This window comes from Gopherus evgoodei, chromosome 1 (assembly GCF_007399415.2).
Source record: "Gopherus evgoodei ecotype Sinaloan lineage chromosome 1, rGopEvg1_v1.p, whole genome shotgun sequence".
Lineage (NCBI taxonomy): Eukaryota > Metazoa > Chordata > Testudines > Testudinidae > Gopherus > Gopherus evgoodei.
This window is the reverse complement of record NC_044322.1, coordinates 144,366,296-144,382,970: the sequence shown is the minus strand read 5'-3', so window position 1 is coordinate 144,382,970 and position 16,675 is coordinate 144,366,296. Positions and strand designations below refer to the sequence as shown.

The following is a 16,675-nucleotide window of genomic DNA, read 5'->3' as shown; positions in this document are numbered from 1 at the left end:
AAGTATGCCCAGTGGTCTGTGATGGGATATTAGATGGGATGGGATCTGAGTTACTACAGAGAATTCTTTCCTGGGTGCTGGCTGGTGAGTCTTGCCCACATGCTCAGGGTTTAACTGATCACCATATTTGGGGTCGGGAAGGAATTTTCCTCCAGGGCAGATTGGCAGAGGCCCTGGAGGTTTTTCACCTTCCTCTGTAGCATGGGGCACGGGTCACTTGCTAGAGGATTCTCTGCAGCTTGAGGTCTTCAAACCACAATTTAAGGACTTCAGTAACTCAGACGTAGGTTAGAGGTTTGTTATTGAAGTGGATGGATGAGATTCTGTGGCCTGCATTGTGCAAGAGGTCAGACTAGATGATCATAATGGTCCCTTCTGACCTTAAAGTCTATGAGTCTATGACTGGCTAAGCAGCAGTTCTGCAGAAAAGGACCTGGGAATTACAGCGGATGAGAAGCTGGATATGAGTCAGCAGTGTGTCCTTGTTGCCAAGAAGGCTAAAGGCATGTTGGGCTGTATAAGTAGGAGCACTGCCAGCAGATTGAGGGAAGTGATTATTCCCCTCTATTCAGCACTGGTGAGGCCACTTCTGGAGTAATGCATCCAGTTTTGCCCCCCCAGAAAGGATGTGGACAAATTGGAGGGCAACGGAAATGATCAGGGAGCTGGGACACATGACTTACGAGGTGAGGCTGAAGGAATGGAGTTATTATTTAGTCTGCAGAAGAGAAGAGTGAGGGGGGATTTGATAGCAACCTTCAACTATCTGAAGGGGGTTCCAAAGAGGATGGAGCTCAGCTGTTCTCAGTGATAGCAGATGACGAACAAGGAGTAATAGTCTCAAGTTGCTGTGGGGAAGGCCTAGGTTGGATATTAGAAAACACTATTTCACAAGGAGGGTGGTGAAGCACTGAAATGGGTTACTTAGGGAGGTAGTGGAATCTCTTTCCTTAGAGGTTTTTAAGGTCAGGCTTGATAAACCCCTGGCTGGGATGATTTAGTTGGGGTTGGTCCTGCTTTGAGCAGGGGGTTGGGTGCCCTCCAAACCTGATAGTCTATGATTCTCTGGTGACCCTAGCCTCTGTTTGCCAGAAGCTGGGAATGAGCGACAGGGAATGGATCACTTGATGATTACCTGTTCTGTTCATTCCCTCTGGGGCACCTCGCACTGGCAACTGTCCGAAGACAGGATACTGGGCTAGATAGATCTTTGGTATGACCCAGTATGGCCGTTCTTATGTAACTCACCACTTATGTAAGCTCCTGGTCTTGTAATAAATGTCTGCAGGATCAAGCCCTTAATGTTTTACTTGTATAGCATCAAAATTACAATACAGCATAGATTATACTTAGCTTGGCCACTACATTTCTGTTACTCCCGTGAACTACTTTAGTACTAAAAAAATTACCTCCAAATATTAATAATTATCATACACTTTAACAGTGGTTCATTTTTTAGCCTTTTTAGTTATTGGAATCCCTTTCAACCACTAACCCAGCTTCCACATATTACACATCACTAAAATAAAACGGGAAACTAGTGCCCAGGTATTTAGATGCACATAGTTTGCAACGAGAAAACAAGGCTTTCAGTCCAGACACGTTTTCAATTAAGAAATCTTCCTGAAAAATCCCCCTCCCTGCGCGCGCGCACATAGTTTTTAAAGCAGCAGCAAAACTTACTTCCGATAATTTTGCGAGAGAACGGAGGCTCATTTGCAATGCAGACAGGATCGGTCCCATTCTCCATTTCTTTAGCTTCTGTTAAGACTTGTCTCCTCGTGCTGGCCCTGCGGGGTTGCTTCCTTTTCAGTGTCCCCACTCCCCAGAGGCGTGGGAATGGCAGAGGTTACAAAGCACTTCTACTTCTTCGCTTTTCCAGTAAGGCGCTGGGACTTGCTGCCAAATGTCAATTTCCTCCCAAACACCTTTCGATTGGGTAAATGCTTGACAGTCCGACTAGCCAGCTCTTTCTCTCTCCGTTCAGTGAAAGATCCTTCAAGGAAACGACTGGGGGGGTGGCGAAGTCCTGTTGAGCGGTGCCCACACACAGTAACGTGTGTTACAATTAACACTCTTGTCTTGTGCGGTAGCAACATCCCGTCGGCAGGGAAGTTTCACACGGTACACTTGTGTCCGTGTCCCCTCTACTGTTGTGTTATTTATTTGCTAGGTGCTGTTAAAAACACACAGTAAAGATGTCCCTGCTCCACAAGACACACAGAAGGACGGAGCTCCCTAAGGCACACAGCGCTTACAGTGCAAGTTCCAAGCTTCAGAATTTCACTCTCTTCTTCAGGCTCCAGACAGCACCTCCCTCACACCACCTGAAATGTCAGCTTTTGTGAGGCTTTGAGAGAAACAGTTTGAACCTACGAGCAAGAGAGGCATATGTACTGCATGCCGCATTTTCCCCTCTGTGTGAAGTTAGAGGCGAGGGAGAGCACTGGATACATTTCGTACCAAATCATGGTCCTATTAAAGTGGAAAACTACCACAGACTTAACCCTTAAAGGAACCAAAAATGGGGAGAAGCAAGTGAAAATTAAACTTTTTACCTCATGTTTAAAAACGATTTAACAGGAGAGCTGGATTTTACTCAACGCTTAAACAACCAACCAACCACACCATTTTGATCCAGTTTTGCGGGTTCTTGCCATATAAAGCGAAACTACTTTTTGCATACAAAGGGAAAGGGAGGGGAGAGTTACATTACAATGAAGGCAGATTTATAAACGTCAAGAAAGCAACACAGAGTAGCAGAATTTTTCAATTTGATCTCTGTAGCAGGTAGAGCTGGTTGGGAATTTTTGTTGGAATTATTTTCCAAAGGAAAACTCATTTTGCACAAAATTGACATTTTTCCACAGGAGAATGTCAATTAAGCTACCATTTTGATTTTCTATTAGGAAAACAAAATGGAAATATTTCCTTTTGGGTTGCTTTCACCTGATTCTGAATATTTGGGATTGTTGAAAGCCAGGGCTCTTTGTCTGGAGCCAGTTCAACATTAAACTGCATTTTCCTAATTGTGACACATTGCTTTATGGTAGCTGTATTTTGGGCTCATGTTTCTCCTATGGGCTGAGCTCCCTGGCCAGATTACATTTCTCATGATGCAGTACAGTCTACCCTTTGACTGAGCATGATACATCATAAAAGTCTCATAACTACAGGTGCATGATGGGAGATCAGTGGTGTAGTGGAAAACAAGAAAATGGGTAAACTAGGGGAAAGGAAACTCCATATTCCCTAAATGAGAGGTGGGTCTACTCTGTTTACCCAAGTTTACCTCAACTACACTACTGTGGGAGATGTAGTCTGGCCAGAGAACCTGGGCCATAGGGGAAATATCTGAGGTACAACACCCCCAAGGCAATGCTTCACAACAGGGAAACATAGTTTAAGGCTGAAATTTACTCAAAAATGAAGCATTTATGGTCCATTCAACAAACCAAAATGAAACATTTTGAGTCAGAAATGTCAACATTTTATTTTTTTATCAGAAATGCTGAAGTGAAATATTTCAGCCTTTCTCAAATGAAACATTTTTGGAACTTTTCATTAATAGAAAAATTTTGATACTTCATTTTTTCATTTCAACTTAGGACAAAAGCAAATGTTGAACATCAGAATTTTTTACAGGATCTCAGCTCTACTAGCACCCCCTTTCCTGGGTATTCATCACCTTGGGATCTTCAGCACAGACCTCTAACACTGGAGCTAACAGAGTAAGATAAGCCTCCTGTTGACAAACATGCAGTCACAGGTACAAACCAAACCAATGGCCTTTCTGAAGATATAGGCCCAACTTTTCTTCTTGAGGAAGATCTGATCAATGCAGTGGGGGAAGGGAGTTGCCAAGGAACTGGTTAGAAGAGTTTCCTGAGTCTCCACCCCCAGTCCATGTTAGAGCAGCCTGATGACTGCTCTAACCTACACCAGCTGGCAACATTCCTCAAGCAACCATCTCTCACCTGAAGATAGCTGAAGTGCAGTACACTCCAGTCATAGCCCCTCCCTGACCCAGACATAGCCTCTATGCTGGAGTTGTGGCTTTAAACCCACTAGAAACTCCCTCATACAAGGAAATCCCTAGAAGAGGGGACCTGAGCAGTTTCCACTCCCTTTGTGCCACCTGTGTAGCAGAAAATAATATTTTATAGTCAGTTAAAAAGGACAAGCTCAATCGTGTTGATGGCTTTGGTTGTTTTAAAAAATATATGAGAGCTGATGGTCATTCAATGAAATTAAATGACAAGGACATTGAAAAGAAAATATTTATTCACACAGTGCAGAGCCTGTCCAGTAATTTATTCAATGTCACAGGAGATCTTGGAGTTAAATATTTAGCTTGAATTTTAAAACTGGCTGGGTAGTTTTATAACTGATAATAAAATTTATTGTTCCACATGCTTAAGTGGGGTAATAAAATCTTATGCTTCAAACAATACACAGATTGCTGCAAAGGTCAAGACGCACATTTTTTTCTCTAGTATTCAGTGTCATGCAATTGGCCACGGGCCTTATCGGTTTGTTGCCTCCTTTCAAACATCCTAACAACCACCATCAGAGGCAGGAAATCACCCTGGAAGGATCAATATTCTCATGCACTATGGAAAATTCTTTGTTTGTAATTAGCTTTTTACCTTACCATACAATTCAATGTGCTAATGAATAACGTCCTTCAAACAGATTATCACAAGATGCTGTACAGTGAGGGAGGCTAGAGAAATGTGCAGGGCTGCCCAGAGGATTCAAGGGGCCTGGGGCAAAACAATTTCAGGGGCCCCTTCCATAAAAAAAAGTTACAATACTATAGAATACTATATTCTCGTGGGGGCCCCTGTGGGGCACAAGGCAAATTGCCCCACTTCCCACCTCCCCACCCCCCATCTCCCGGCTGCCCTGGGAAAAATAAACATTTAAAAACCTTCTGCATCTCAGCACAAACCCAGTTTTGAGAAAACTTCTTTTCAAGTCACCTTTACAAAGTATCACTGGTTCTCAGCATCAGCTAGTGCTAAAAGGCACTAAAGCTCATTAAAAGGATTGGACAAATATTTTCCATCAAAACTTTTTTTTGGATCAAAAACTAGAGGTTTTTTAAAAGCAGAAAAAGCACGGACAATGTCTGCTTTCCTTCAAAATTTGTTGTGTTTTTTTTTAATTGAAAAGCTGAAACTAGTCTGCCAAAACCTGAACATGGTTTGGGGTTTCAGAAGTGTGGCCAAATATTTGCTGCTTGCTGTGTTTGATTGTTTAAAGAAACAATAAAAAAAATCTGCTTAAAAAAAAATCTAAAACTTTTGAGCCACCTCAGCTTGTGACCAAACGCCTGAGCCCATCCAGTCAGAGATTTTTCCAGGTTTCTGATATTCTGTTGGCTTCCTTGACTCATATCTGTCTCCATAACTTTGGGTTCATTTAGGTTAGAACATAAGAATGGCCACACTTGGTCAGACCAAAGGTCCATCCAGCCCAGTGTCCTGTCTACTGACAGTGGCCAATGCCAAGTGCCCCAGGGGGAGTGAACCTAACAGGCAATGATCAAGTGATCTCTTTCCTGCCATCCATCTCCACCCTCTGACAAATAGAGGCTAGGGACACCATTCCTTACCCATCATGGCTAATGGACTTAGCCTCCATGAATTTATCTGTTTCCTAGAGCCTGGCTCCATGGAGTCCCTCACAAACTGGAGATGGCTCCTGTGGGTTTGTCTTTAATATAACTTATGTACATACTCCAAAAATTGAACATTTAAGCTTGTTCCAGAATCCAGGATGAGCCTATGTTGTGAAAACTGAAATGCTTAAAATAGCACATGCATGTGAATGGACACAGAGTGCTAAAATTAAATTAACCCAGGGGTTCTCAAACTGGGGGTTGGGACCCCCATGGGGTCACGAGGTTATTACTGGGGGTCGTGAGCTGTCAGCCTCCACCGCAAACCCTGCTTTGCCTCCAGCATTTATAATAGTGTTAAATATATTAAAAAGTGTTTTTAATTTATGAGGGGAGGGTCGTACTCAGAGATTTGCTACGTGAAAGGAGTTACTAGTACAAAAGTTTGAGAACCATTGAATTAACCCCTCCAGAGCCTTGGGGAATGCAGGGGAGGGAGGTCTCCCTTGGTAGGGTTGGGAAGGAGGTAGGTGGTGTAGGATATTGCTCTTCTCATGTGATCCCTCCCCCATGGCTCTCTTGGCTCTATCACTGTTAATCTAAAGTGGCTAATTTTAATAGAGCTACCCTCCCCTGACATGAATCTCCCTATGGCACTGAAATTAAATATAGACTATAATTCGACATTTGAGAAGTGAAAGGGATGGTAGCCCTAAAGGAAAAGATAACAGCTTGGCTCTTTGCGTTAAATAGCTGTCTGCAAGCCTCAAACTGTTGAATGAGCTTTAGAGTAGGGAAGGCTGTGACTCCCCAAACAGTCTAGCCCTGCCCCCTATCTGAGCCCCACCCACTTCCTGCCCCCCGACTGCCCACCTCAGAATCCCCAACTTATCCTACTCCTTGTCCCCTCACCGCCTCCCCGAGACGCCCCCCAACCACCACCCCAGGATCCCACCCCCTACCAATCCCCCCTGCTCCCTGTCTCCTGACTGCCCCGACCTCTATCCACACCCCCCACCAAGTCCTGACAGACCCCCAGAATGACCACAATCCAACCCCCCATTCCCTATCCCCTGACCACCTCCCCGAACCTCTGCCCCCTTCCTGTCCCCTTCCTGTCCCCGGGACTCCCTGCCCCTTATTCAACCCCCCTCAGTCCCCTTACCATGCCACTTTCACCCACCTCCCCTCTCTCTCGGAGCCTCAGTGTGCCGCATCCAGGAGTAGCCCTGGTCAATGCTGCAGCGCCGTGGCTCCAGCAGGGCCTGAGCTCCCACTGGTCGGCCTGGAACTCGGAGCCCCACCCCCTTACCATACAGCTCTGACCAGGAGGAGCTCTGGCCCCACTGGAGCCATGCCACTGCAGAGCTGTCCAGGGCTCCTGGACGCGGTGTGCTGAGGCGCCGGGGGATGGTGGAGGTGGGGGGGGAGAAGCCGACATTTTTGCGGGGGCCCCAGTGGGGCCTGGGGCTTGGGGCACATTGCCCCACTTGCCCCCCACTCTGGGCGGCACTGATGTTGTGCAAAATTGGACTAACCAACTTAAATGCAAGCAGAAAGGGAAGTGATGCCTAGAGATGGCGCAGAGGACAAGAAAGTAAGCTGAAATTTCAAAGCAAGAATTACTCCTATGTGTTTGTACAGAGGACTGATCCACTTTCACAGGGCTGCCTCAGAGACACTTTCCTTGGACTCAAAGAGGGCTACACATAGTCAAGACTAATGCATTGGAACAGTGATCTTGGATGAGCTGAGGTGCTGGAGGAGGATTCAGAGAAGAAGCATATCCTACCTACCAAACAGCCAACTTCATGCAGGAAATCCACAAAAACATTAAAATAGTCTGAGGCAGAGTAATTTCCTTTGTGGTACCCTCTCTGCACTGTACATAAGAACATAAGAACGGCCCTACTGGGTCAGATCAAAGGTTCATCTAGCTTAGTATCCTGTCTTCCGACAGTAGCCAGTGCCAGGTGCCCCAGAGGGAATGAACAGAACAGATAATCATCAAGTGATCCATCCTCTGTCACTCATTCCCAACTTCTGGCAAACAGAGGCTAGGTACACCATTCCTGCCCATCCTGGCTAATACCTATTGATGGATCTATCCTCCATGAATTTATCTGGTTCTTTTTTGAACCCTGTTATGGTCTTGGCTGTCACAACATCCTCCGGCAAGGAGTTCCACAGGTCGACTGTGTGAAGAACAACTTCATTTTGTTTGTTTTAAACCTGCTGCCTATTAATTTCATTTGGTGACTCCTAGTTCTTGTGTTATGAGAAGTTATAATCAAAACTTCCTTATCTATTTTCTCTACACCAGTCATGATTTTATAGACTTCAATCATATCTCCCATTAGCCATCTCTTTTCCAAGCTGAAAAGTCCCAGTCTTATTAATCTTTCCTCATACGGAAGCCGTTCCATACCCATAATCATTTTTGTTGCCCTTTTCTGAACCTTTTCCAATTCCAATATATATTTTTTGAGATGGGGTGACTACACATGCACACAGTATTCCAGATGTGGGATTACCATGGATTTATATAGCGGCAACATGATATTTTCTATCCTATTACCTATCCCTTTCTTAATTATTCCCAGCATTATGTTCACTTTTTTGGTTGCTGTTGCACATTGAGTGGATGTTTTCAGAGAACTATCCACAATGACTCCAAGATCTCTTTCTTGAGTGGTAACAGCTAATTTAGACCCCATCATTTTATATGTGTAGTTGGGATTATGCTTTCCAATGTGCTTTACTTTGCATTTATAAACATTAAATTTCATCTGCCATTTTGATGCCCAGTCACCCATTTTTGAGAGATCCTTTTGTAGCTCTTCGCAGTCTGCCTGGGACTTAACTATCCTTAGTAATTTTGTATCATCTGTAAATTTTGCCACCTCACTGTTTACCCCTTTTATGAATATGTTAAATAGTACTGGTCTCAGAACAGACATCTGGGGAACACCATTATTTACGTCTCTCCATTCTGAAAACTGTAGAACCTGCAGCATCTCCTTGAGGAAGTATTTTAGGAACAGTGGCTTGGTAGAGGGAAGAGGTCAGGTCCCTGGAACCTGTGCACCCAAGGCCTCTCCAGAGATAACTCCAGCCCCTGAAGCGTCATGGGATTTCCTGTTCCATGGAGGACAGAATGAATTGGACAACTTGACCCAGGATCCAAAGTGCCACCAATTAAGGCGCACACAGAGAAGAACCATGATCAATGTGGCCTAGATGCTGAACTACTGAAGAGACTGGTATGTCAGGCAAGACACTTGGATGAGAAGATGTTGATGCCTTCTGAAAAGCCTAACAGTTGAACTTGGGAGCAAGACAGTAGAGACCACAAGTTAGTGAGTACTATTATTGATGATCAGTACTGTTATCAATAGAAAGGTACGTATGGTGCTGATGAACCAAAACAATTCTCTGTCACTGAATCATCACGTAGCTCATCACCATTTAAATGTAATGGAAGGACTTGGCCCCTTTTGTACTTGGTGGGAATTTTGTGACATCAAGCAGCAGGAGGCAGGTGGTATCTTAGCTATTTATAGACTTCTCAAAGTGTCAGACATCAAAGAAATCCAAGCCATCTCAGTCTCTCTTTTCTAGTCAAAAGATGCCAGCACACCCTGAAGTAGTAATTGCCCAGCTGGGGGGAAAATAACCACTAAAACATCCTGCTTTCCCTCCCAGGCTACATCAGCAGGCTCAGCAGACCTTTTTACTGCAGTTGTGTCATCCGGAAATGTTAAGACAATCACATGTGTTAAAACATGACTCAAAGTGCAATTCTGTGTTTGCTGACATGGAAAGCTGGCCTTGGGCTTCTGAAAGCTCTTTCTGAGAGGAGTCAATAGGGGCCCATCTGTTCCCAGGATGTGTGCCAACATCCTGCATTCACTGAACATATGGATGAAAAATCCCACTTCTGTGAGTTCCTTGCTTGAATTAGACAAGAACATTGTTTCTTGTTTGACTTCATTCAGATTCAAATAATGGTGCCCGGTGGAGGACTTGGAGTACACATGTATATTTTATATTATTTTTATCAGATTTTAAAAGAAAGTTTTTAACAGTTTCTGGGACAACCCACATGGGTGGAAGTTTTAGGGTTGGTTGTGTCAATGTTAGCACATGAAGCTGATTCCAATACCCATGTGGAACAGACAGAAAGAATATTACAGTATATGGCAAACGGACTGCATTAGAGCCTTTCCTGCCTTATTAAGATGTACAGATGTGACTGGCCCATGTATAAGAGTTAGCAAATGAGCTATCCTGAGATATTGTCACTTCTCCAGTGCTTAATTTGTAACGAAAGAGGTGCCATGGCTCAAGCAATTTTTTTACATTCATAACTGATGTGGCAAGCCCAGAGGTGCCGAGACTATGAACTGCCAAGCCTAGAGGTGCTGGGGCTCAGCCCTGGCAAGTCCTGGAACATAGTAAGTATTGAGGAAATCTTGACCCAGCCTAACTGAAGTTTGTAAAAGGTAGACTCTAAAAAACAACAGCTTCCAAGAGGATTTCTGCATTAGAGCCCATTCCTCTCCTTTCCCCCAGATCTATGAAATAACCTTAAATAAAAGGGAACTCTTGCCCTTGTGATAGCATTAGGGTACGGGGAAGCGGTGGAAGCTTTGCAGAGCCATCTTGGCAGCAGAGGTGTGGAAGCATTGGTTGGTCTGATTCAATGTCATAAGAACATAAGAATGTCAGTACTGGGTCAGAGCAAAGGTCCATCTAGCCCAGTATCCTATCTTCCAACAGTGACCAATGCCAAGTGCCCCAGAGGGAATGAACAGAAAGGATAATCATCAAGTGAGCCATTCCCTGTCAAAGCAGCAAAGAGTCCTGTGGCACCTTATAGACTAATAGACATATTGGAGCATGAACTTTCATGGGTGAATACCCACTTCGTTGGATGCATTCCCAGCTTCTGGCAAACAGAGGTTGGGGACACCACCCCTGCCCATCCTGGCTAATAGCCATTGATGGACCTATCCTCCATGAACTTACCTGCAAATCTGTGTCACGCAGAACAGGATTCTGCCCAAAGTATGATTATCTCGTTACACATTTGTGTCTGCACAAGTGCTAATACGGTAGATTGAATCACAACACAGCAATGGAATCATTCAGGCATAATAATAGCAATGTAAAAAGGCAGTGTAACAGAGTGGCTTGCCTTGGTGGAGGGCCGGGTGATAACCAGCCCTGATTACCATAGGAGGTACACCTGTGTGAGAGTAGCTGATCCCCTAAAAAAGCACCAGGTAGCTGTAGTGAGGGGAAAATGGTCAGGCAGCAGGAGCTTGAGGAGCTAATGCTGGCTTGAAGCAGCAGCTTCAGGGAGCAAGTTTGGCTCCTGCAGGGACACTGAACAGTGACCTAGCTCTCAGACAGAGGGCTGAAAACTCCCTCCAACTAAGAGGAGAGAGATACTGAATGGGGGTTGGGAGCTGGCAGGCTGGCATGTACTTGAGGACAGAATAAATTGGACCCCAAGTGGGGAATGTTTTAATTTCCTCTGCACTATGTTGAGTGTGTTTCAGGAACCCTGAAGAAGGGGGAAAACAGAGGCAGGGGACCATAGAGTGACCTCTGGCCACAAGAGGGTAGACGGAAGGCAGAAACCACATTATAGGAAGCATGTTTAAGTGAAGATCTAGATTTCAGCAAATTATCGAAGACCTTACAAACTAAGGCCATGTCTACTACAGACTTATGTTGACTAAAGTTATATTGGATACAGCCACCACAGCTAATACGTAGGTAGTGCATATGCAGACCTGGTGGCCTGAGTTGGGAGTGCATGTACTCAGCAGGAGTGCTTGTACCAACACAGAGCGTGGTGCACCAGGGATAGGCGTGCAACTCGCCAACATCTGTCTTTTGGGAAGTTTTGGCAATGCACTATGGGGCCAAAACAAGTCATGCAGGGTGAATGGAAACACAGGATGAACTTCCCAGCATACAACTGTCTCCAACTCCATCCCATAATGTTATATGTATCACATAATTTTCCCACCTTTTTTTCAAAATCCCACCTGTACTGCAGCTACAGAGAGGGAAGATGCCTGGGCACTAGCAGTCTGAGCCTGCGCCTTCCACATATCCTGTTCCTTCTCCAAGTTAGGAATTGTACTCCCAGGTGGAACCACCCCTGGCAGACAGGGGTCTGCCCCTTTCTTTTGGAGCCATTCTAACAAAACCCCAGGCGGCAGCGCCACTCCCCAAGGGAGAGAGTATTCTTGCTCGGGCTGCTTCACCTTTTTCTTCCCCTTGCCCCACAGTGGCATACTTAGCAGTGGTGTCCTTTTCTCCCTGCAGTGGGTTGCTAGCCTACCACCTTCTACATAGGCTCGAGCCAGACCCACTCAAGAAACTATTAGGGGCACCAGGGGATTTACATCTTATTCTTTCTCTTGTCCTACACTGGCACTCAACAGTGGCATCCTTTTCTCCCTGCAATGGGTTGCTAGCCTACCACTTTTTCACACAGGCTCAAGCCAGACCCACCCAAGAGACCACTGGGGGGCACCAGGGGATTCACATCTAAATTCTCTCCCTTGCCCTACACCAGCACTCAACAGTGGCATCCTTTTCTCCCTGCAGTGGGTTGCTAACCTACCACCTTTTCATGCAGGCTTGAGCTGGACCCACTCAAGAAACCACTGGGGGGCACCAGAGGAACCCTACTCTTGGGTCAAATCCGCCACTAAGCTGCCCACATTCTCCACCATTAATGTTATCTGAAATTGGGCCAGCTAGTAAGCTTAGGGAGGACTAATGACCCACCAGAGTTTGGCAGAAAGCAGCATGTTTATTATACTGAGAGCTAAGCTCAAAAGAAGGCTGGGGGGGTCACACTCGCACTCACATACTCATGTTCCCAGGACAGGCATGGCACTGGAGATGTTAGGATCATCAGAACATAAGAATGGCCGTACCAGGTCAGACCAAAGGTCCATCTAGCCCAGTACCTGCCTACCGACAGTGGCCAATGCCAGGTGCGCCAGAGGGAGTGGACCTAATAGGCAATGATCAAGTGATCTCTCTCCTGCCATCCATCTCCATCCTCTATCAAACAGAGGCTAGGGACACCATTCCTTACCCATCCTGGCTAGCAGCCATTTATGGACTTAACCACCATGAATTTATCCAGTTCTTTTTTAAACACTGTTATAGTCCTAGCCTTCACAACTTCCTCAGGTAAGGAGTTCCACAAATGGACTGTGATCCTTGAAGTTAAGGAGTTCCACAAATTGACTGTGATCCTTGAAGTTAAGTGTCCCATAGTGTAGTGATGGACGGTGTGATGAAGGTAAGTCTTCCCAAGGCACAATGAAATGTAACACAGTGAACCACTGGCCAGGCAGTCCGGGCAAAGGCCTCCACGGGAGGTACAAGCTTGTGAGTGCACTCCTGAGCACACAGCCCCTTCCCCTTTTAAGGATCTGCTCCTCATGGCCTGCGACTAGAGATGACTTGGCCGCGCCTGGTCAGTCACATTCCATCTCAGGCAGTGTCCAGGCATTGGGTGTGTGAGTGCTGCCTAATTAGAGTCTCAGACACCTTGTCTACCTGGGAGCTCTTCTGATCTTCCAGCTGTTCAACCAGCCCATTCATCCCATGAGCATTCCAGGAGGAAGAGGGAGGGAGAAAGCCGCTTCACAGGTATTCAAAGAGGGAGAGGAGACATGAGGCGGGGGAGGGGGAGTGTAACAGACCTTTTGAGCATACAGGTTATACAGAGCACACAAATCACTGGCGCTCCTACAACAGAAGGGCTGCTAGCATTGTTTATTCACCAGAATGGATCTCAGGGAGAACAATATTCCAATGTTTTATAGCTGCCTGCTGTGTCCTGCATTATATTTGTGAAGCAAAGGGGGAAAAGTTTCCGCTGGGGTGGAGGTGGAGTGGCTGTCTGCTGAATCTGAACAGCCAGATACCAGGGCTATTGGAAGAGCTCCACACAGAGCTAGATGGCTCAGAGATGCTTTGAAAGAACATTTTTAAAGTGAGCCAGTAGCAGGGGTTAGGTTAGTGTGTTTTACCTGGCCCTGCTCTTTTGTGGCCTAGTAGGGATCATTTGGTGATCACTGTACATGTAAGAATATAACATTGTCAATGCGCTTCTTAATTTTGTTTGTGAATGATCATATGAGTTGTGTGACATTGTGCAGTAACACCTAATTGGTTGCTTTCAGAAATGTTGCACACTTGGCAGCATATGTTGTGAACTAATAAAGCTGAATGAAGTTCCAAATGATAGAATTTTCTTCTGTAACAAATCAGTGCAAAATAACCTGTGCAATTTTAAAACACATATGTTACAAATTTCATAAATTAAGAGAGCAGAACTTATGAAAGAGAAGGAACATTCATGTCCATTTCAGCTATACATACACCAGCTGTGGCTTTCACAAGTCAGTGGTCCCCACCATGGTGCCCACGGGTGCCATGGCGCCCACCTGGGCATTTATGTGCACCCACCTAGTGCCCAGCAGAGGAGAGAAGCCACAGCCCCTTGCCTGCCAGGAACAGAGAACAGGAGTTCTCTGTCCCCGGCAGGCGCGGGTCTGCGGCTTCTCTCCAACTTCTCTGGGGCTGCAGGCGCCGGTGTTCTCTGTCCCCGGCAGGGGAGGGCCACGGCTTCTCTCCGGCTTCGAATCTGGAGAGAAGCTGCAGCCCGGTGCCTGCCGGGGACAGAGAACTCTGGGGTTGCAGGCTGCGGGCACCAGTGTTCTCAGTCCCTGGCAGGCGCGGGGCCGCGGCTTAAGCCGGAGAGAAACCGTGGCCCTGCACCTGCCAGGGACAGAGAACTCCGGGGCTGCAGGCTTCATTCTATGTTAAAGTAAGAATAATGAATATATTTGGACCAGCAGTTCAACAGTGTCTAACTTTTTAAAAATAAGATGAAAACTGTTTATGATATTTATTTTGTAAAAACTCCTTAATTTTTCTTACAGGTAGATAAAAAAGAGCAAATTCACATGGTAAGACGAAAGAGTAATTGCTGAATAATTTAATACATACCTTTTACATGTAAAATTACCCTTTTTATCTTATGGATTCATATATTATGTATATTAAATATGATGTTTTTCGTATTATTTAATGTACAAATACAAAATAAGCCTTGAAAAATTGTTGGCGCCCGCCACACTATTCTGAAAACATGAATGTGCTACTGGTCACAAAAAGGTTTGGGACCACTGGCGTAAGTGAAACAGTAATTGTCTTTAATGTCCAGGGTGGAGTGGCTGGCATAGTGCAGCGACCCCTGGTGCCATGTGGAATGTTGAAGGGGTGTATAGGGAGGTCTCAATATTGAGTTCTCAGTGTGCTGCAAAGGGGGTGAGCCCATGACATTTTTAACCTGGAGGTCCAAAAGAGTCAGCAGCATCTGTGTTTGCTGCCTGAGAAACCTCATTATGTCCTGGTGCAGCTCCCTCTCCTTTTCCTGCTGGGACTCCTGGGATTCTCTCCACACTTGCCTTCTCCAGGCTGTTGCAGTGTTCATCCTCCAGGCTCCGTGCTCACAGTCCAATGCAGCACTGGCTTGCAGGATGTCCTTGAACATGTCATCTTAAGTCCTCTTTTTTCTCCTCCTTATCTGGCTCACGCGTTCAGCAGGTGGAGAGGAGGGGACCCGGAAGGCTGCAGTGGCAGCAACTGAAGATAACACACAGAGAGGTACCATTGTCAGCATATTCACTGCAGAATGAGGAACTGAAGATGCTGAACTCACTCCCCTTGCTCCCCACAAGTTTTAAGCACGACCTTCTCACTTCTGCTTGGGATTGCTTGTGCACGGCCCCAGTCACAGCGCCAGCCGTGGTGAGTACTGAGTATGGCCCCCCACGGGGGAGGGGAAATGAGAAGGGAATTGCTTGGTCGTATGATTCTAGTAGTATGGGGTAATGGCACTGAATAGTGGCACTGTTCTCCACAGGCAGAGGTGATTTTAGTGGATGTCTCACTCCTGAATGAAAAGTGAGCACAGCTGCTGCTGGCATCTCGTGCCTGTATGCTGCTAGCCTGCGTACTGCAATGGGACCTGCTGAAGTTATGGCTGAGTGGTGTGGGAAAGTGTCCTACTGTGAAGAAGAAATAAGGCATCCCTCCCTAGAAACCATGGGCAGAGGATTGCAGGGTCCCTCCATGAAATTTTCATCAAGATCTCTCAGGAGGATTCAAGGGACATCCCTGTGTGTCCATAAACAAACTGCTCCACATAGGCTCCCCTACCTACCTCAAGAGGGGAATGAAAAGCAGAGAGCAACTCTACCTCTCTTGGTTGTGCCACTGCTGCTTTTAGCACATGTAAATTAATGAAAAGTCAAAAGATGTGCCCTGATACTGTGTTGGTTCCATCCCTGTAACTGAAAGAATTAGCCACACGCTTACCTGAGGTTACTTTCCCTGCATCGGGCTTTCCCTTGCTCAATGAGCAGCCCTGGCTGGACTGCAGTAGAGTCAAAAACAGGTCCTGGCTCACTGTCCAGCTGGATCCCCTGATTGCTTGTCCCCCATATTCTTCCTCCTCCTCTTCTTTGTCCATCATCTTCTCCTCCTCTCTGTTCCCAGCAAGGGGTGGAGGGGGGGACTATGACTCAGGCTTATTAGAGGCAGAGGTGCTGACTTTGTGAGGTCCTGGGGGGGTGCTTAACCCCCAACTACATCCCAAGCCCTACCCCCACTCCACCCCTTCCCCCCAAGGCCACACCTGGCCTCTTCCTGCCCTGCTCTGCCCCCACTCCACTTCTTCCCACCCCCTTCCAGCCCTCCCCCAAGCATGCTGTCCCCCCACTCCTCTCCCCCCCAACACCTCCTGCACACCACTGAACAGCTGATCACAGCAGGCAGGAGGCGCTGACAAGAAATAGGAAGAGCTGATCTGCAGGGCTACCAGTGGGTGCTGAGCACCCACTATCTTTTTTCCATGGGTGCTTCAGCTACAGAATCAGCACCTTTGCTTGGAGGTATCCACAGTGCTTTGGGAGGTGGTAATGGGGTCTCTGCCGA

The 16,675-nt window shown here is 46.2% G+C and overlaps 1 protein-coding gene and 1 long non-coding RNA gene across 6 annotated transcripts in view; one reads left to right on the top strand and one right to left on the bottom strand.

Annotated features, from left to right (window-relative positions):
• LOC115657349 (organic solute transporter subunit alpha-like) overlaps nucleotides 1–4,729 on the bottom strand; it is a 34,998-nt gene extending 30,269 nt beyond the window's left edge. For 3 of the 5 annotated variants that reach the window (XM_030575085.1, XM_030575075.1, XM_030575104.1), the window contains exon 1: nucleotides 1,684–4,729. Coding sequence is in view for 1 of the 5 variants with exons in the window: in XM_030575066.1 (XP_030430926.1) it covers nucleotides 1,684–1,750 (67 nt within the window). In the remaining 4 variants the exon portion in view is untranslated. The remainder of the gene's footprint in view (nucleotides 1–1,683) is intronic. The other 2 variants (XM_030575066.1, XM_030575095.1) reach the window with 2 other exon arrangements.
• On the top strand, nucleotides 649–16,351 carry LOC115657366. Its single transcript, XR_004001962.1, has 3 exons — nucleotides 649–686; nucleotides 15,281–15,487; nucleotides 15,603–16,351. It is a non-coding gene; the product is annotated as an uncharacterized LOC115657366 (long non-coding RNA).
• Nucleotides 16,352–16,675: the final 324 nt, after the last annotated feature.